The sequence below is a fragment of the Pogoniulus pusillus genome, chromosome 15 (genome assembly GCF_015220805.1).
Source record: "Pogoniulus pusillus isolate bPogPus1 chromosome 15, bPogPus1.pri, whole genome shotgun sequence".
NCBI lineage: Eukaryota > Metazoa > Chordata > Aves > Piciformes > Lybiidae > Pogoniulus > Pogoniulus pusillus.
In genome coordinates, this window is record NC_087278.1 from 15,130,582 (window position 1) to 15,145,230 (window position 14,649).

The window sequence follows — 14,649 nt, forward strand, 5'->3', positions numbered from 1 at the left end:
TATGCTGTTAACATGAAATAGAAAGAAGTCAAATACATACTGTGGGAGGAACTGGATCTTGAAAAGCAAGACTCATTTCATGACAGTAGAGGTATAGCAGCAGTCTTTCGCACTTCTGTGTCAAGAAAAACAGATACCCAAGCAATTAAGAGAACCCTGCATGATTTGGACTACAGAAAATACAGTTGCTCAGTAATCCCCTAAGCAGAAAAGTGATCAGGAAAAGTGCATTTGGAGGCACGATTAACTGCTGTAACTATCGGACTACAATATACTTTCTCTGAAATAGGTATTATCAACTCTGAAATGCATCCTATCAAACCTCATACAGTTCCCCATCAGTGTTATTCAGCATTTGCTGTGCCAAATATATTTCAGGGAATAAAACCCCTTGCATGGCTCTTAGTGCTTTACTAATATTCAGAAATATCAGTAATATTTTTCCTGATCTGGGTATAACTGCTCTGTAACTGCAAAGTCGACAGTACTTTGTTAGCAGCAGGAAGGAATATCTTTAAGTGTATCTAAATATATTAAACTGAATCTTGAGCCTTGAAAGAGATTGTGAGTAGCTTTGTTGGATTTTATGCATGGTGATTTTTTATCAGAATTTTTACAGGACTCACAACTTACAATCTTGTAAGTTAGATTTAAAGCAAAATACAAACAGAGCCAGCTATTTTCCTTTTAGCTAGTGGCACATGGAAACAATGGTTCTACAGGTAGACCAAGACTCCAAATAAAATACTCATTTCAGAGTATTTACACAGTTGCCAACTTAAACCAAGTAAAACACTACTGAAAGTTTCCAATACAGCTAAAAAATGCTTCAAAAGTTTAAAGTAATACTAAAACAACTGCAAAGAAGTACGCAAAACAAAAAAGGCAAGGAAAAAAAATCCAAATCCCAAGAATCCCAAAGATTCTGTCAAGCAATTGAAATGTCTGCTCAAAGGCACAGGTTTTCCCTTTTAACTCTGAGGTTTCAGGAAAAACCCAGAAAGGTGGAGAGCCACTGCTTGCTTTCTAGTTTTTTTCACTAGAACTCTCAAAGCTGGAAAAGGACACATTTACTCCCAGAGACCTGAGTCAATCTCTGGAGGCAGTATGGAACCTCTGTGTATCTTCATTGTGAAAGAACCACCTTAACTTTTCAGGATGATGTTAACAATGTCCTCCGAGGTGTAAAACCATTACTTGATAATGTTGATCTATGCCAAATGTGGAAGGCATAAAGAAAAACATTGTCCATGCAAGGCCACTGTGTGTGAGAGCTTTTTTAAAGCTAGCACTGGCTAATTGCTAGGGCACAGCCCCAGTCTGGAGCACCAGATCACCAACAGCGAGTCATTCAGCATGCATTGCTCCACATATTTACATGAAGGCTGCTCTGATCTCTGCTTTTTATCATCAACTAGACCATGGTACTAAGTGCCTCATCCAGGCTTTTCTTCAACACCTGCAGGGATTGTGCCTCCACCACCTCCCTGGGCAGCCCATTCCAATGGCAAATCACTCTCTCTGCCAACAACTTCCTCCTAACATCCAGCCTACACCTCCCCTGGCACAACTTCACACTGTGTCCCCTTGTTCTGTTGCTGGTTGCCTGGCAGAAGAGACCAACCCCCACCTGGCTACAGCCTCCCTTCAGGTAGCTGTAGACAGCAATGAGGTCACCCCTGAGCCTCCTCTTCTCCAGGCTAAACAACCCCAGCTCCCTCAGCCTCTCCTCAAAGGGTGTGTGTTCCAGGCCTTGTTGCCCTTCTCTGGACACATTCCAGCACCTCAACATTTCTCTTGAATTTTAAGTGATACATTTCAGAATACAAGCAGGAGCAAAATAGTACTCATTTTATCCTTACCCTACGGTCTATTGGTGCCAAACCCACATTGTCTTCAAGTTTTCTTTTTTCAGAGCCGTGAGCAGGTTTATCACAGTCATATTCAACTTCTGGCTTGGACAAATCCCGACAGAATGTACAAATCCACTCTCCACTAAAGACAACAGACAGATATATTGACCTCAGCAACATTCCAAAATTGTGCAAAAGGCTTTCCACATATTTGTGGATAAATTCTTCATTTGTGGGGTGTTTCTTTCTGCATCATGTGTTAGTTTTTTTTAAACACTATAAAAGGTAGGGACTGCTGGCAAATATGCTTTATTAGAGTGTTCTTTCCCTTTAGATGACACCAGTGTCATTAGGGGTGTAACATAAAAATGTTTTTTCCTAACAGGTAAATGGTGCCTGCCTTTATAAGTACAAAATTTTTCACTTGAGCTCATAGGAATTAAGAAAAGCACTATTAAGCGTTCTGTTTCTTAAAAGCACAGTTAAGTTGATGCAATTGTATGGGCCAAACACAGGAAAGGTGTTAGTGCTATATGGCAAAAGCTATACATTCTCTCTACAAGACTCATCTATAACATATTACTTCTATATATTGATTATCCTAGACAAGATTTTTTGAAAGCTTGAAATTTTTCACTCTCTAAAACTTTCAGGTGTTCCTGATACTATTGGCTGGTCCTGGAAAACCTGAAAAGGACAGCATAAGATTAGTTTGTTGGTTTGTTTGTTCTGTTTTGCAGAACAAAACTAGACCTGCAAGCTATGGTCACTCATTCTCTAATACAATTTGTGAACTCCAAAGGTTTTAAAAACCTGTGAAAGTCCATGTTATTAATACAGTTCTGCCAAAAAAGTAAAAACCTTATGTGCTTCCAGTTAGCCACAAGAGGGCTGCATTGTACTTCTTACACGGCAGAGCTTAGCAATAAAACAGTAAGGAAACCTCATTTACTTAAAGGTACCTACTTGGAGATGGGTTACAAGATCTTTGTGAATGGGAAATAGTTTCTGAGCATCTCCTAGTTCATTTTGTGTGGCCGTTTGAGGCACAAGCCTTTCCACGTTTTAAACTTAAAGAGAATATTAAAATAAAATATATTACTGGCTTTCATTCATGGTGATTCAAAGATTTCCACCATCTGCTAGTTGCAGAATACAGTAGTGAATAATAATCATTCTCCTTCAGAGAGACCTTCTACTGCCTTAACTTGACAGTTATTTATATGACACTGTCACCTCGTGTCTGGACTAGCATTAGAAAAATGTGGTAGATATAAAAAAGAAAAGATACAGGCCATGATCTAATGGTACAGGAAACATATGAAAGATGGAGAAATTATGCATTTAAATATCCAGGAAGAGTGTAGTGAATTGGAATGAAGGAAAAAAAATGCAGCCACCTTGTGACTACAGGGTGAAATTTTTCTATCCACCAGAAGCAAGAGCTTAAAAAAGCAGTCACAAAAGAAGTAGGCCAATGCTGCCGTTGTAACAATAAAGGAACTATTTTGTATGTTTGAAGGAACTCATGATAAGAGACCAAAGTTTGTTGAGCAGACTGTTACAGCTGCAAAAAAAATATACTCCACAAAAAACTGATACACCTGAATGCAAGAGGAAAATTAAGCTAACTGTGGTTCTGAAGTTCTGGAATCCAGTGCATTTGTATTAACATGCACATTTATAGGTTTGAACATGGGCCAGACAAGTTGGTTTTGGTTCCCTTGCCCCTAGACATCATGATCTCAGTTTCCACAGAATGCTCCATTAAAAAAGAGAAGTTTTGAAGGCTTAATCTTGAAACTAACTTTAACAGAAATGAAGTTTTGTTATCTAATTGCTTAGAGATACTTTTTTTGTCTTGTCAGAAAGGCACAAACATTTAACTGCCTACTGTGACTTTACTGGGTTTTTCTTGTGGCACAGTGACGTAATATACCATCATTTCCCTTAAAACAAGCAAAAAATCCCATAATTTGAAGTTTCTAAAAGACATTTTGTGCCATTGCCATTAAAAGAATAGACATGTTTGCAGAAATCAGCTTGTTCAGAGTAGCACAGCAATGATCCATGTACTAAACTAAATTGCTATCCAAGTGTTTTACACCAGCAAACTAGCTGATATTTAACAAGAAAACCTAATATTTATAAAAGCATTAAATGCTAAACGTATTACAACAGATGTTTTCATCTAATAAGCTTATTGCATGGCATTTCCAAGTTGGAACACAGCAAAAAGCCATTTATTTTAATCAAAGACACTAATTCCAGAAGGAAATGCCAGTAATGCTTATAATAGCAACAACATATTTAAGACTACATATTGTGAAACTCAAGAAACTTAGTCATGAGTAGTGGCTTTGTAACAGCCAATCATAAAGCACACTGCTTGTCTCAACACTGAAGGAGGCATTGCTAGATGATTTTAGTCATTACATCCCAAGCTTGAAGTATAGCCATAGATAGCACTATAGTAAATAATATATTTAATACTACATTAGCCCAGATAAAGCTTTCTATTACCATTATGAAGGAATTTTTTTTCTGTCATCCTTAAAACATTTTATGACAAGCTGGTAATTCTGTGGCCCAATTTCAGAAATAAATGACCTAGATGTAAGTGATTTTGCTTATTGCCAAATAAGTGGAAAGTTTTATTACTGTGGCTGCAGACCTGCAATTTTAAACTGCAGATTTAATACAAATTTATATTTTCAACAGTTACTAAAACTTTTCGGTTCAAGATGCCCTTTGAGGCAGAAACTTTTTGTGCTAGGTTTCACAACACAAAGCTTATGTCTTTTCATGAAAGTTTAAATGGAATTGAAGAGCTCACAATTACCTTGGAAAGCTCATCAGTGAAGGGACATGACAAGAAAGATGGAATACTTTAGGACACTTCTCACAACAAAGGAGCTCCCCTCCATTTTGACATACTGCACACCAATCTTCATTGGGATCATCCTCTTTTCTGCCCTCCCCAATGTGAGAGGGACCTATCCATCCTGTCTTTCCACTGGACATCTTCTCCTGCTGTATCCCTGGTTGATCATCTGTGCTGTCTGGTGCATCTGTTCTTAAGATGGTTTCAACAGAAGCAGAACGATGACTGCTATCTAACAACAATGAAGTAAGTATGCTTCCTGAAAAGGTGGTCTGTAAGAAGAATCAAAGGAAGGCAGATTATAATGTTTTGTAAACTAACAATGCCCTAGCAACAAGTAAGCCAACCACAACATCAAATTTGTGCCCAAGGAGCTGTGTGACTTGCAACACACATGCAAAACTTTGTATCACATTATAATATAGAATCAGCCAGGTTGGAAGAGACCTCCAAGATCATCCAGTCCAACCTAGCACCCAGCCCTGTCCAATCAACTAGACCATGGCACTAAGTGCCTCATCCAGTCTTTTCTTGTATACCTCCAGGGATGGCAACTCCACCACCTCCCTGGGCAGCCCATTCCAATGGCAAATCACTCTCTCTGTCAAGAACTTCCTCCTAATATCTACCCTATACCTCCCCTGGCACAACTTGAAACTGTGTCCCCTTGTTTTGTTGCTAGTTGCCTGGGAGAAGAGACCAGCCCCCAGCTGGCTACAACCTCCTTTCTTGTAGTTGTAGACAGCAATTAGCTATGAAAGGCTATTTAGTGCTCCACTAATAAAAAGTAATCTTTAATGCCCCAAAAGTCTAGCAATCTTATTTATGTATGCTACTCCAGTGTGGTTAAAAATGCTTCCTATTACCAGAAGAAAAATTGTATTTTTGCCAGTGATTGCTTGTCTTCCTAGGTTTTCAGTGGATGAAAGCAGTCTGATCACATCACTTATTTAATTGAATTGGCAGTAGATCTAGTTTAATTTCGCATTTCACCTCCTTTCATTTAGATTTGTAGCTTTCCCATGAAAAACTCCAATGGAAGATTAAAGAATTATTTTATTCTCCAGAAATGCAAAATACCCTCTACCAAGAAGAAAAGAGCTATTTTTAACTGTTAATATTACATTCTGAGGCCGAGGTTCCTCCTCCGTTTCTTGCTTCACTACAACAATTGGGAAATCTAAGTTCTCATTTGGTGTACTTGACTCCTGTTTAATTCTGATCGGCTCCAACATAACAACTGGAACTTTGTGTGTAGAATCAGCTCCTGGTGGCCTGCTAGATGAGCCAGAACTGCAAATGACAGAAAGAGTCAAGAAGAAGGGAAATCAAGAGTCAGAACTGCACACTTTTTGCATACTAATGCTTTCAGAGAGCTCAGATGCTAATCCATTTGGCTGCTGTGAATTCTGAGCACTATGGTATTACTTTTCTGGAACATAATATCCAAGTTACATCCTTTCATGTGTACTGAAAAACCATTGCAATAAGGGAATGTTTTAACAGTGTAGTTCCATAACTGGAGCATTACTCATGGTCTGACTTGCCACTATGACAAGATTTGTAAATAATCTGTTTCTTTTAGGCCCTACACATACACAAAATGCACTTCCACTGAACATTACCCCACTCTGAAGGAGATGCAGCTGCATTTTTGGGGAAGGCCAATGTTTCTCCAGAGCTGCACTGATCATTGTAAACCATACAAGCAAATAAGCCAGATGAAACATATTTATGTTGCCCCTGAAGAGTTTCTTACAGCTGCACCAAAGCTAGGCTCCCATTTGTAGGCCTAGATCTGTTTTTTCATGTGTTTAGTTGTAACAGGATGAGACTGGACAACTAAACTCAAAAATATCAGGTTTGCCATTTGCATTTCAGTGCTTTGGTTGGTTGGGTTTTTTTTTATTTATAATAATGAAGAGTTAGGAATGTAACAAAACTTAACAAGCAGCAGTAGATAAATAGAATCACTTATTTCAAAAAATCAAGTAAAAATGTCTTCAGACAAACCTGTCAGAGTTTGTAGGAGTCCTTTCACACAATTTACTACATAAATGGAATAGAAAAAAAGGTATTTAATATTAAACAGCATCTGCATTTCCAATTCCAGTAGGATCAATGTCACTTAATTTTTCTCTGCATGAAAAATTAATCTTGTCAGCTGCATGCTCTAATTTATTGCAACATAATGAGTCTGCACATTTCAAGCAACATTGTGCAAATCTATTTTATCATTAATATGCTGTCACTAAGGGATAAAAACATTTGTGTAGACTCGGTAGATATCTAGTGCTCACTTAACTGTGTTATGGCAGAAAATTCTTAATAACCCTCTTTGTAACATCAGTTCTTTAAACCTGATGTAATTTATAGTTTCATGAGGACTTCCAATGTGCAACTCTTTCCTTTATCTGATTTTTCTGATTTTAAAATCTAATTTGGAATTGGCATTCTAATGCCAACCTAGCCATCATTTACAGAGCTAATACATTTTTAGATTCACTATTAATACATTTAGAAATGAAATTACTACTTTGGAAATGCAGACAGTGCTGTAATAACCATCAAATCCTGGCCTGTTGAGAAGGTGAGGCAAATTGTCTTCTACGTGCATTAAGGAGAGTAGAGATTAAGGCATGTTCTGTAGAGGTGGAAGTTACATTTTCTTCTCTCCCACTCTTTCCTTACCTCTCTCTGCTCCCAACACTGGAGGCACTGGGTGAACGAATTGGAGGGTGTATGTTTGTCACACTGACTCCTCCTAGGATAGAAGATTCAGATTGGAACAACATACAGGCTTGTGCCAAGTCTAAGACATGACACAGAAGTGCACAGGTTTTGGGGAAAATTTCTCTTGCAGTGTCATTTATTTAACTCATACCTCATTTAATACAAATTAATGAGAGGAAACATAGGATAAAAGAGAGGGAAGAGGATGACTGGAAAGGGGCCTAATGCATGTAAGCAGATTGACAGGGTCAACACCCTTGCATGCCTGACCCCAGTTTTTACCTACTGAAGTTTGTTTTGTCAAACTTTATTAGCTCCCAGCAGATATCTCAGAAGATCTAGTACAAAAATTTAAGCTAGATAAGCTGGTGAATAGGAAGAGATCTCATGATTTGAGAGAGCGCAAAGGTCTGGGGACCAGACAGTCAAAAGACTCACAAAGAACATTTTCACTAAGCATTGGTCCTGAGAAACCAGAGCGGGATGCTTGTGCTGCCTGTGAAGGCATTGTCCACCTGTCTCAGCTTTTATCTGCCCAAGCACATGAATGCTATAGTGAGTGCACAAACACTGCACATGTGCTTACTGGGAATTCATGTCCATTTAGTCCCACCACAGCCCACATTGGGAAATGAGAGTAAGGAGCAGCTGCTGTTTGCCACGAGGCACGGTGACAGGAGATTCCCAGGTCCTTCAAGTCCACCACTTTTAGCTGCCCATAACAGTAACTTCTCTGGTCAATCTGTATCGGTGCTGCACTACCCTTCCAGTGAAAAGATTTTCTGATATCCAAATTGAACTTTCCAAGTGATAATTCATAGCCACTGTCTCCTTTTACATCCTCCTCCTTTGCTTTCTCAAATACTTGTCTCTTACTGTTGTGGTAGGCCTCATAGGCTTGTACATGTCCTGCCTTGCCTAGGCATGTTTTTCTGCTCCACCAGAGAGGCAAGTGTGGGAAACGGACACAAAAGGACCTGTAGCCACTGAGTCTGGCCTGCCCAAGGTCCTGTGGTAAGGTACACACACTGAGCTTGTGCCTGCCCAGTGCAAGGCCTGTGCCTTTCCCAAATTAGGGAAAAGTGAGCCTGTGGCTTTGCCTAATATGGTAAGGTTCGGCTAACTGCCATCCTGATGTGCTATTCTGTGTCCAAAGGGCAATGAATCTCAGCCTACATTGATAAAAGGAGATATGCAGGGAAACAATGTGCTTTGCTCCCCTGCTTTTGCTTCCCTGCTCTTTGCCGTGCTTCTCTGCTGTGCTCAGCCGTGCTTCTCTGCCATTGCCTGCTGCAATTGCCTACTGCCTTACTGTTTGCTTGGTAAACTCCACTGCCACAAGTTACCAGGAGCAGACCCTGGACGCTTGCACACAATTGGCCTGTGTGGTCAGCGTGGCATCATGCTGAGACTGAAAGACATCCTGCCTCTACACCTGAAAGTCCTGCTCAGAAGTCATGGACTTAACAGACACATATCAGAAGAAGCCAGGAGACAAGGTCAGAGATTGTCTGCCTCTTTCCCCAGAAGCCAGGAAGATTCAAGTCTCAACACCCAACAAGAAAGAGTTTCCTGAAAGCACTTGGGCACTGCCTGGGCTGTGGCTAGCTGCCCGCGAGTCAGGTAATAATAATTTGTGAGTAAATGCTTAAATGCCTCTTTGTAATTCTCCATTGCCTTCTGCCATGAGCAGAAAGAGCTCCTAGAGCCCATCTACTGGGCAAGGGCATATTGACCACAAGTGGCATTTGACCGCAGGAATCTTCTCTTCCAGTTCAGTCATTGTTCATGTATTTTGCTGGTTATTACTTGCTCTAGATATTATCCATAGAATGTTTCCATGACCGTGTAAGAACTGAAATATTATTAAAATTAAGGGTTGGGGATGCTGAGAGTTCTGAATAGCAAAATTAATAAACAATATTCATTTTGGAAAAATATCATCTCGCATTAATTAATTTCCCCTCCATGACACTTACCACAGCTTCTACAATTTCATCTGGTATAACCCTTAGAGTGAAATTTCTCCACAGATTTCTCTGCAGTTTGCTAAAATCCACTGTGTTTTTCCCTCCATTTTTTACAGACCTGGCCACTTCGTTTTCACAACACAAAAATATTGTCTCAGCTTTACCTCCTACCAGAGTTTCTACAACTTTGCCTTCTGTCTTCATATTTCTCATCTTTTATATAAAACATAAGTAACTAATTCTGATAGCAGTGTTAACATTGCTACATGATCTTTTACCATTACACCATTTAAAGAGGAAACTACACCACATTCCAGTTACCTGAGAGGCCTGGCGATGGTACTGATGAATTTGGTGACTGCACAGTTCTATTTGAAGGGAGCTTTGACAGATTCTGCTCTGCAATGCCATCCTTTCTTACAACATTATCCAGTGTAATGCTTCCTGAACAATCAATCTAGAAGAAGGGGAAGACAAGGGAAGCTGCTAGTGTAGGAGTGGGAAGAGAATATACATATTAAAACTCCCCCCAAAACAAAAATAAAACCACAACCCATGCCTCTGTCATGCTGGTATTTTGAAGGTGAAGACCAAAATGCACTTCACCAAACTTCAGTCATCTGAAGAGCAAGTCAGTTATTTTGAAAGAGGTCATTTTGCTTTCTTCAAAAGAAATGCCCAAATCTGCTTAAGATCTGATGACTCTCTTAAGTGCCAGTTTTAACTTCAGCAGCTACAAAGAGAGCTTACATCAAATATGTAGCTTTCACTCATAGAAGTATGGGCTGAATTTTTTCTCTTCATACCTGTTTTTGACAGGCTCATGTAATACACTCAAAAAAAAAAAAGATAGTAAACAATACACAATCTGTCCATTAATCTATTGGTGTTTACACAGGACCTGAAGCACCTAAAAGAACACTCAGTTCCATCTGTCCCACACAGGTTCTGGGTAGGAACCAAAGAGTGTTAGTGAATGGAGTTAAATCCAGTTGTTGGCTGGCCACGAGTGGTGTATTCCCTAGAGATCATTATGGGTGATAGGAGAACAATATGCAGAAATAAACAAGTCCAATTACAACTGCAATGTTATTTTTCTTAGTTGTCCTAACAGCTCTCTCCCAGAACAGCTCTGAATAATGTCACCAACATGTAGGCAATCCTGAATTGTTGTTTCCTGAATTTGTCTCGTTTGGACAAACAAAGCAAGAATTTCAGTCTTAAAAGTTTCCATTTAACACAAACATTAAGACTTGCTTCAAAACAGAATCCATAAAACACTGCTCTTATGTTACACTTACATCAGGGAGAGATGGTAGATTGTAAGAGCTACCCGTTGGAGAACTCAAATCTATCACAGGTGGACCAGATGTCTTCCCATCACATCCTACAGCACTAGTGACTGTTGGGCTGGATGGAGTAGATGTTGTGCTGCTTGCAGTTGAAAGGGCAGCTGAAGTTTGTCCACTACTAATTTGCCACTTAACAGAAAAGAAGATAATCCATAATTCAGATCTGTTTTCTCCCCTTCCAAAAGAACACATCTACTGATTATATTCAAGGATTCTGATTCAGTAGCTAAACAAGCAGCTTAGTTCAAGAAGCTGAATTCAAACATGACACCCCAATTTACTCTAAAGTTATCTCATTTCCATTACCAATCTTACAAGACAGGGGAAGATGACAAGTAGTTGAAAACTACGAATGGAAGAAATAGATGTTGATTCTTAAATTCAAATCTCTATCTCCATGTTAAGTATCTATTAATACTTCATGCTGCATTGACACTATTGTGGAAGCTATGTAAGAGTTTCAGTGAAATGAAAGCACTACAGATAATAGGCTGAATGCACAATGGCCCCACTGCTTCATTAAGTAAACAGCTATAGTGCCACGTGCATGCCATCGAGAATTTGATGTGGTGCTCCCCTTAAACTAAAGTGATTAAGAAAGAACTTGAAATGCTGACTGGATCTCGACCCACATACAGGTTTTTAAAACCATCATATGAACTGCACAGCCAAATCAGACTACATTTCTTTCGCATTTAGACATACGCAGTTTTCACTGACTTCAGTGGAATTTCAGGGCAACTATAGATGAAATTTTACTCTGGCCGATTCTTTAGTCAGTCATTCTATTTACTGGTTTCTTGTTTCAGAAAGACATTACCAGGTAATGAAAACACTTGACAGGCTTGCCAACAGGACAATCTTCTTTTCAGGGGCACAAAACAGAAGTGGCTTAGATTTGTTACTACAGCTTTTCTTAAATATTGTACAGTTTTCTCCAATTCAATTGGAATTAGTTCTCTGACATCATAAGCACTGCAAACATGAACCAGGTCAAAGGCTAGGTGAATTTGATTCTTCCCTGTTTGCCTCTTGTGACATTATTTTCTCTTTTCTTCCACACACCTCCTAAAAATTCAATGTTAATATGCCTTTTAATAAAGATTTGCCTTCCTGAACATCCATACAACACACAATGTGTTTGCTTCTGCCCCAGGTCTCAACCAGTGATTAGCTAGATATTGACCAGTCTTACTTAGCAGAAGTCCTAAAGTTGTGGTCTTTCTTTTCTCTCACCTGTACACATTCAGATTTGGCATACTCTGGAGAACGGTGACAATAAGGGCTTTTAAGTCAAGGTTTTATCTGGTTCCCAGTCAAGTCAGTAACATCAAACTAGAGTGGGATATTCTGTTCTTCTATTCACTGCTTGTAATGTGCAGACCATGACCATGTTAAGTTTTGCATAAATGGTCAGAACTCACAGTAATGGCAAATGAGAAAACGAAACACCCACATAGCACACTCAGTGGATCACATCTGTAATGCTTCAGCTGCTTACAGCTGCCAAAATGAAAGAAACCTGGCAGAAAGCTGTATCTTGTCATAAAGTGCAATCACTGTTCTAAATGAAAAAGAACTGTAGAAATAAAACATAAAAATAAGACGATATAAAGCATCCTGGATGTTTTACTTCTATGTGGCAAATGAACAGTAGAAGAAACTCTACCTGTTTTATAGCTTGCTGTGCCAAGAGTGCCATTTGCAATGGGTTGGGCTTTACTGCTTGCCTTGGTAGGTTCTGATTTTGGGGAAATCTCAACTGTTGTGAAGGAAGAGCTGAACCATTGGTCTTGGGACTATGATTCTGAAAATGAATCAATCGTGGAGGTGCCTGCATGAAAACAAACAAGCAAGAGGTCTGTGTATTACCTGATGCCTGTTAAATGTTCCAAGGGGCCCTTCTAAACTTCTGACTCTTCACAAATTAGATGCAAGCAAATAGTACCTCACAGATCATTTATCTGACTGATCACAAAACACTTAACACACGGTTTTAAATATTCTAATATAATATATGCAGATACAAGAACCAGTGAGGGTATTTCCAGCTTTGAAAGTTATGTGGGAGAACCTCAGTTTCACACACACAAAAAATCGTTATTTAATCATTTGACAAACATACAAAATATGCAGCTCAGCACTATATACAGGTGGAAACTATATGATCTTTTTTTAATGAATAAAAATGGGCTGAGTGCTACCATGCATTCTGTCAGCCAAGTTTAAAGCACCCAATCAACCCTCAGTAAAGAAAATGGTCCCTAATACATTTACAAAGCCATGTGTTAGAGATTAAGCTACCTGAAGCATGCATCTACACCTTCCTTTAGTGGCACGGAAAAACAAGAATCTTTGTAACTAGTCACAACTTACCTGATGAGAAGCTGGAGGCTGCTGCATGGCTCCTGGCATTCTTTGATTTGGTAAACCCACTGGACCTGCTCTGTGTTGAGCTTGCTGTCTCTGAGCCATGACCTGTTGCTGCATGTGCTGGAGGCGAAGCTGTGCTAAGCTGATCTGTGTTGGAAACTTAGACAACTGGTTTGAAGGTAAGCTGCTTGCTGGCTGTGAGTTTGTTTCCATTACAGGGCTCTTAGGCATATGCGGTGGGGTTTCCTTATCTTCAATTACTAGAGAACCTAGTTTAAACAAAATTAATACCAAAACATTGCAATCAGTAGAAGGCTTTCTTTCATGATTAGTTCCTTTTATACCACATGGTCACTGTTTATTACAGTAAAGCAAGAATCCAAATGATAGGCTTCCATTTTGTTTGTTTCTCTGAAAGAAAACTGTCACATTTTATAGCACACTATAAATGTGCTGCAGCCTGCAAGCTGTGCTGCAGACTCCTCTTGAAGTGGGCTTTATAAGAAATCACAGAATGACAGGGGTTGGAATGGACCTCTGAAGCTATCTGTCTTTAGTTTTCTTGACAGGAAGAGCTGCCATCCTCTACTCCAAGCAGGTAACTATGAGTTATCTTCGCCATTATAAGAAAGACTGGACTGTATTTTCAACAACAATATCTGTGCTTTCTCTGTTTCAGGATTTGATAGGATTCCCACTCTCTTTGGCTTCCTATCCAATTCAGTTTGCATACAAGGCCCTTTAGAAACTTGCCAAATCATATGAATTGTGTTGTCTTCAAGGTGTAAGCACTCAACACTGTATTGCTTGTGAACAAAAACTTTCTGTAGCAAACTTTTCTGTCAACTGCCTGATAGAACGTGGGTTTGGATGAAGATCAGCGGACCAGCATTGTCAAGATCACAGAATTTCTTAGATTGGAAAAGACCTTCAAGATCCATCGAGTCCAATCATTAGTTTCACACTAACAAGTCCTTGACTAAACCAAATCCCTCAGCACAACATCTAATCACTATGAATCGCTATGGTTGGAAAGCATTACCAGGATCATCCAGTCCAACCTTTATCCCAGCATCCTTAATCCCTAGATCGTAGCCTCAAGTGCCACATCCACTTTTCAAAAACACTTCCATGGATGGCGACTCCACCACCTCCCTGGGCAGCCTGTTCCAGTGCCTGACCACCTGCTCAGTACAGAACTTCCTCCAAACACCCAACATAAACCTCCTCTGATGCAATGGAGTTAAGAAAACCTTTGTGCCATGAAGGAAACATCTGCAAGAGTCAGTTGATGAGTATCTGATTCCTTACTCATGTGTTCATAGCTGTGGTGAAGTCAGAGAGCTCAAAGATTGATACAGATTGGAAGGGACTTCTAAAGATCATCTAGTCCAACCCTGCCCCGCCAGTGAAGGTCCTACTACAGCAGATTGCACAGGACAGCATCCATGTAGGTCTTGAACAACTCCATGGATGGAGACTGC

The 14,649-nt window shown here is 39.6% G+C and overlaps 1 protein-coding gene across 1 annotated transcript in view; it reads right to left on the reverse strand.

The window, feature by feature from the left end:
• Nucleotides 1-14,649, reverse strand: part of TRIM24 (tripartite motif containing 24) — a 72,651-nt gene that overhangs the window by 3,448 nt on the left and 54,554 nt on the right. The window contains exons 9-17 of the mRNA XM_064155479.1: nt 13,169-13,434; nt 12,462-12,626; nt 10,742-10,921; nt 9,762-9,897; nt 7,429-7,501; nt 5,862-6,030; nt 4,696-5,009; nt 1,863-1,995; nt 41-115 (exon numbers count right to left, since the gene is read on the reverse strand). Of these exons, the coding sequence (XP_064011549.1) occupies nt 41-115; nt 1,863-1,995; nt 4,696-5,009; nt 5,862-6,030; nt 7,429-7,501; nt 9,762-9,897; nt 10,742-10,921; nt 12,462-12,626; nt 13,169-13,434 (1,511 nt within the window). The remainder of the gene's footprint in view (nt 1-40; nt 116-1,862; nt 1,996-4,695; nt 5,010-5,861; nt 6,031-7,428; nt 7,502-9,761; nt 9,898-10,741; nt 10,922-12,461; nt 12,627-13,168; nt 13,435-14,649) is intronic.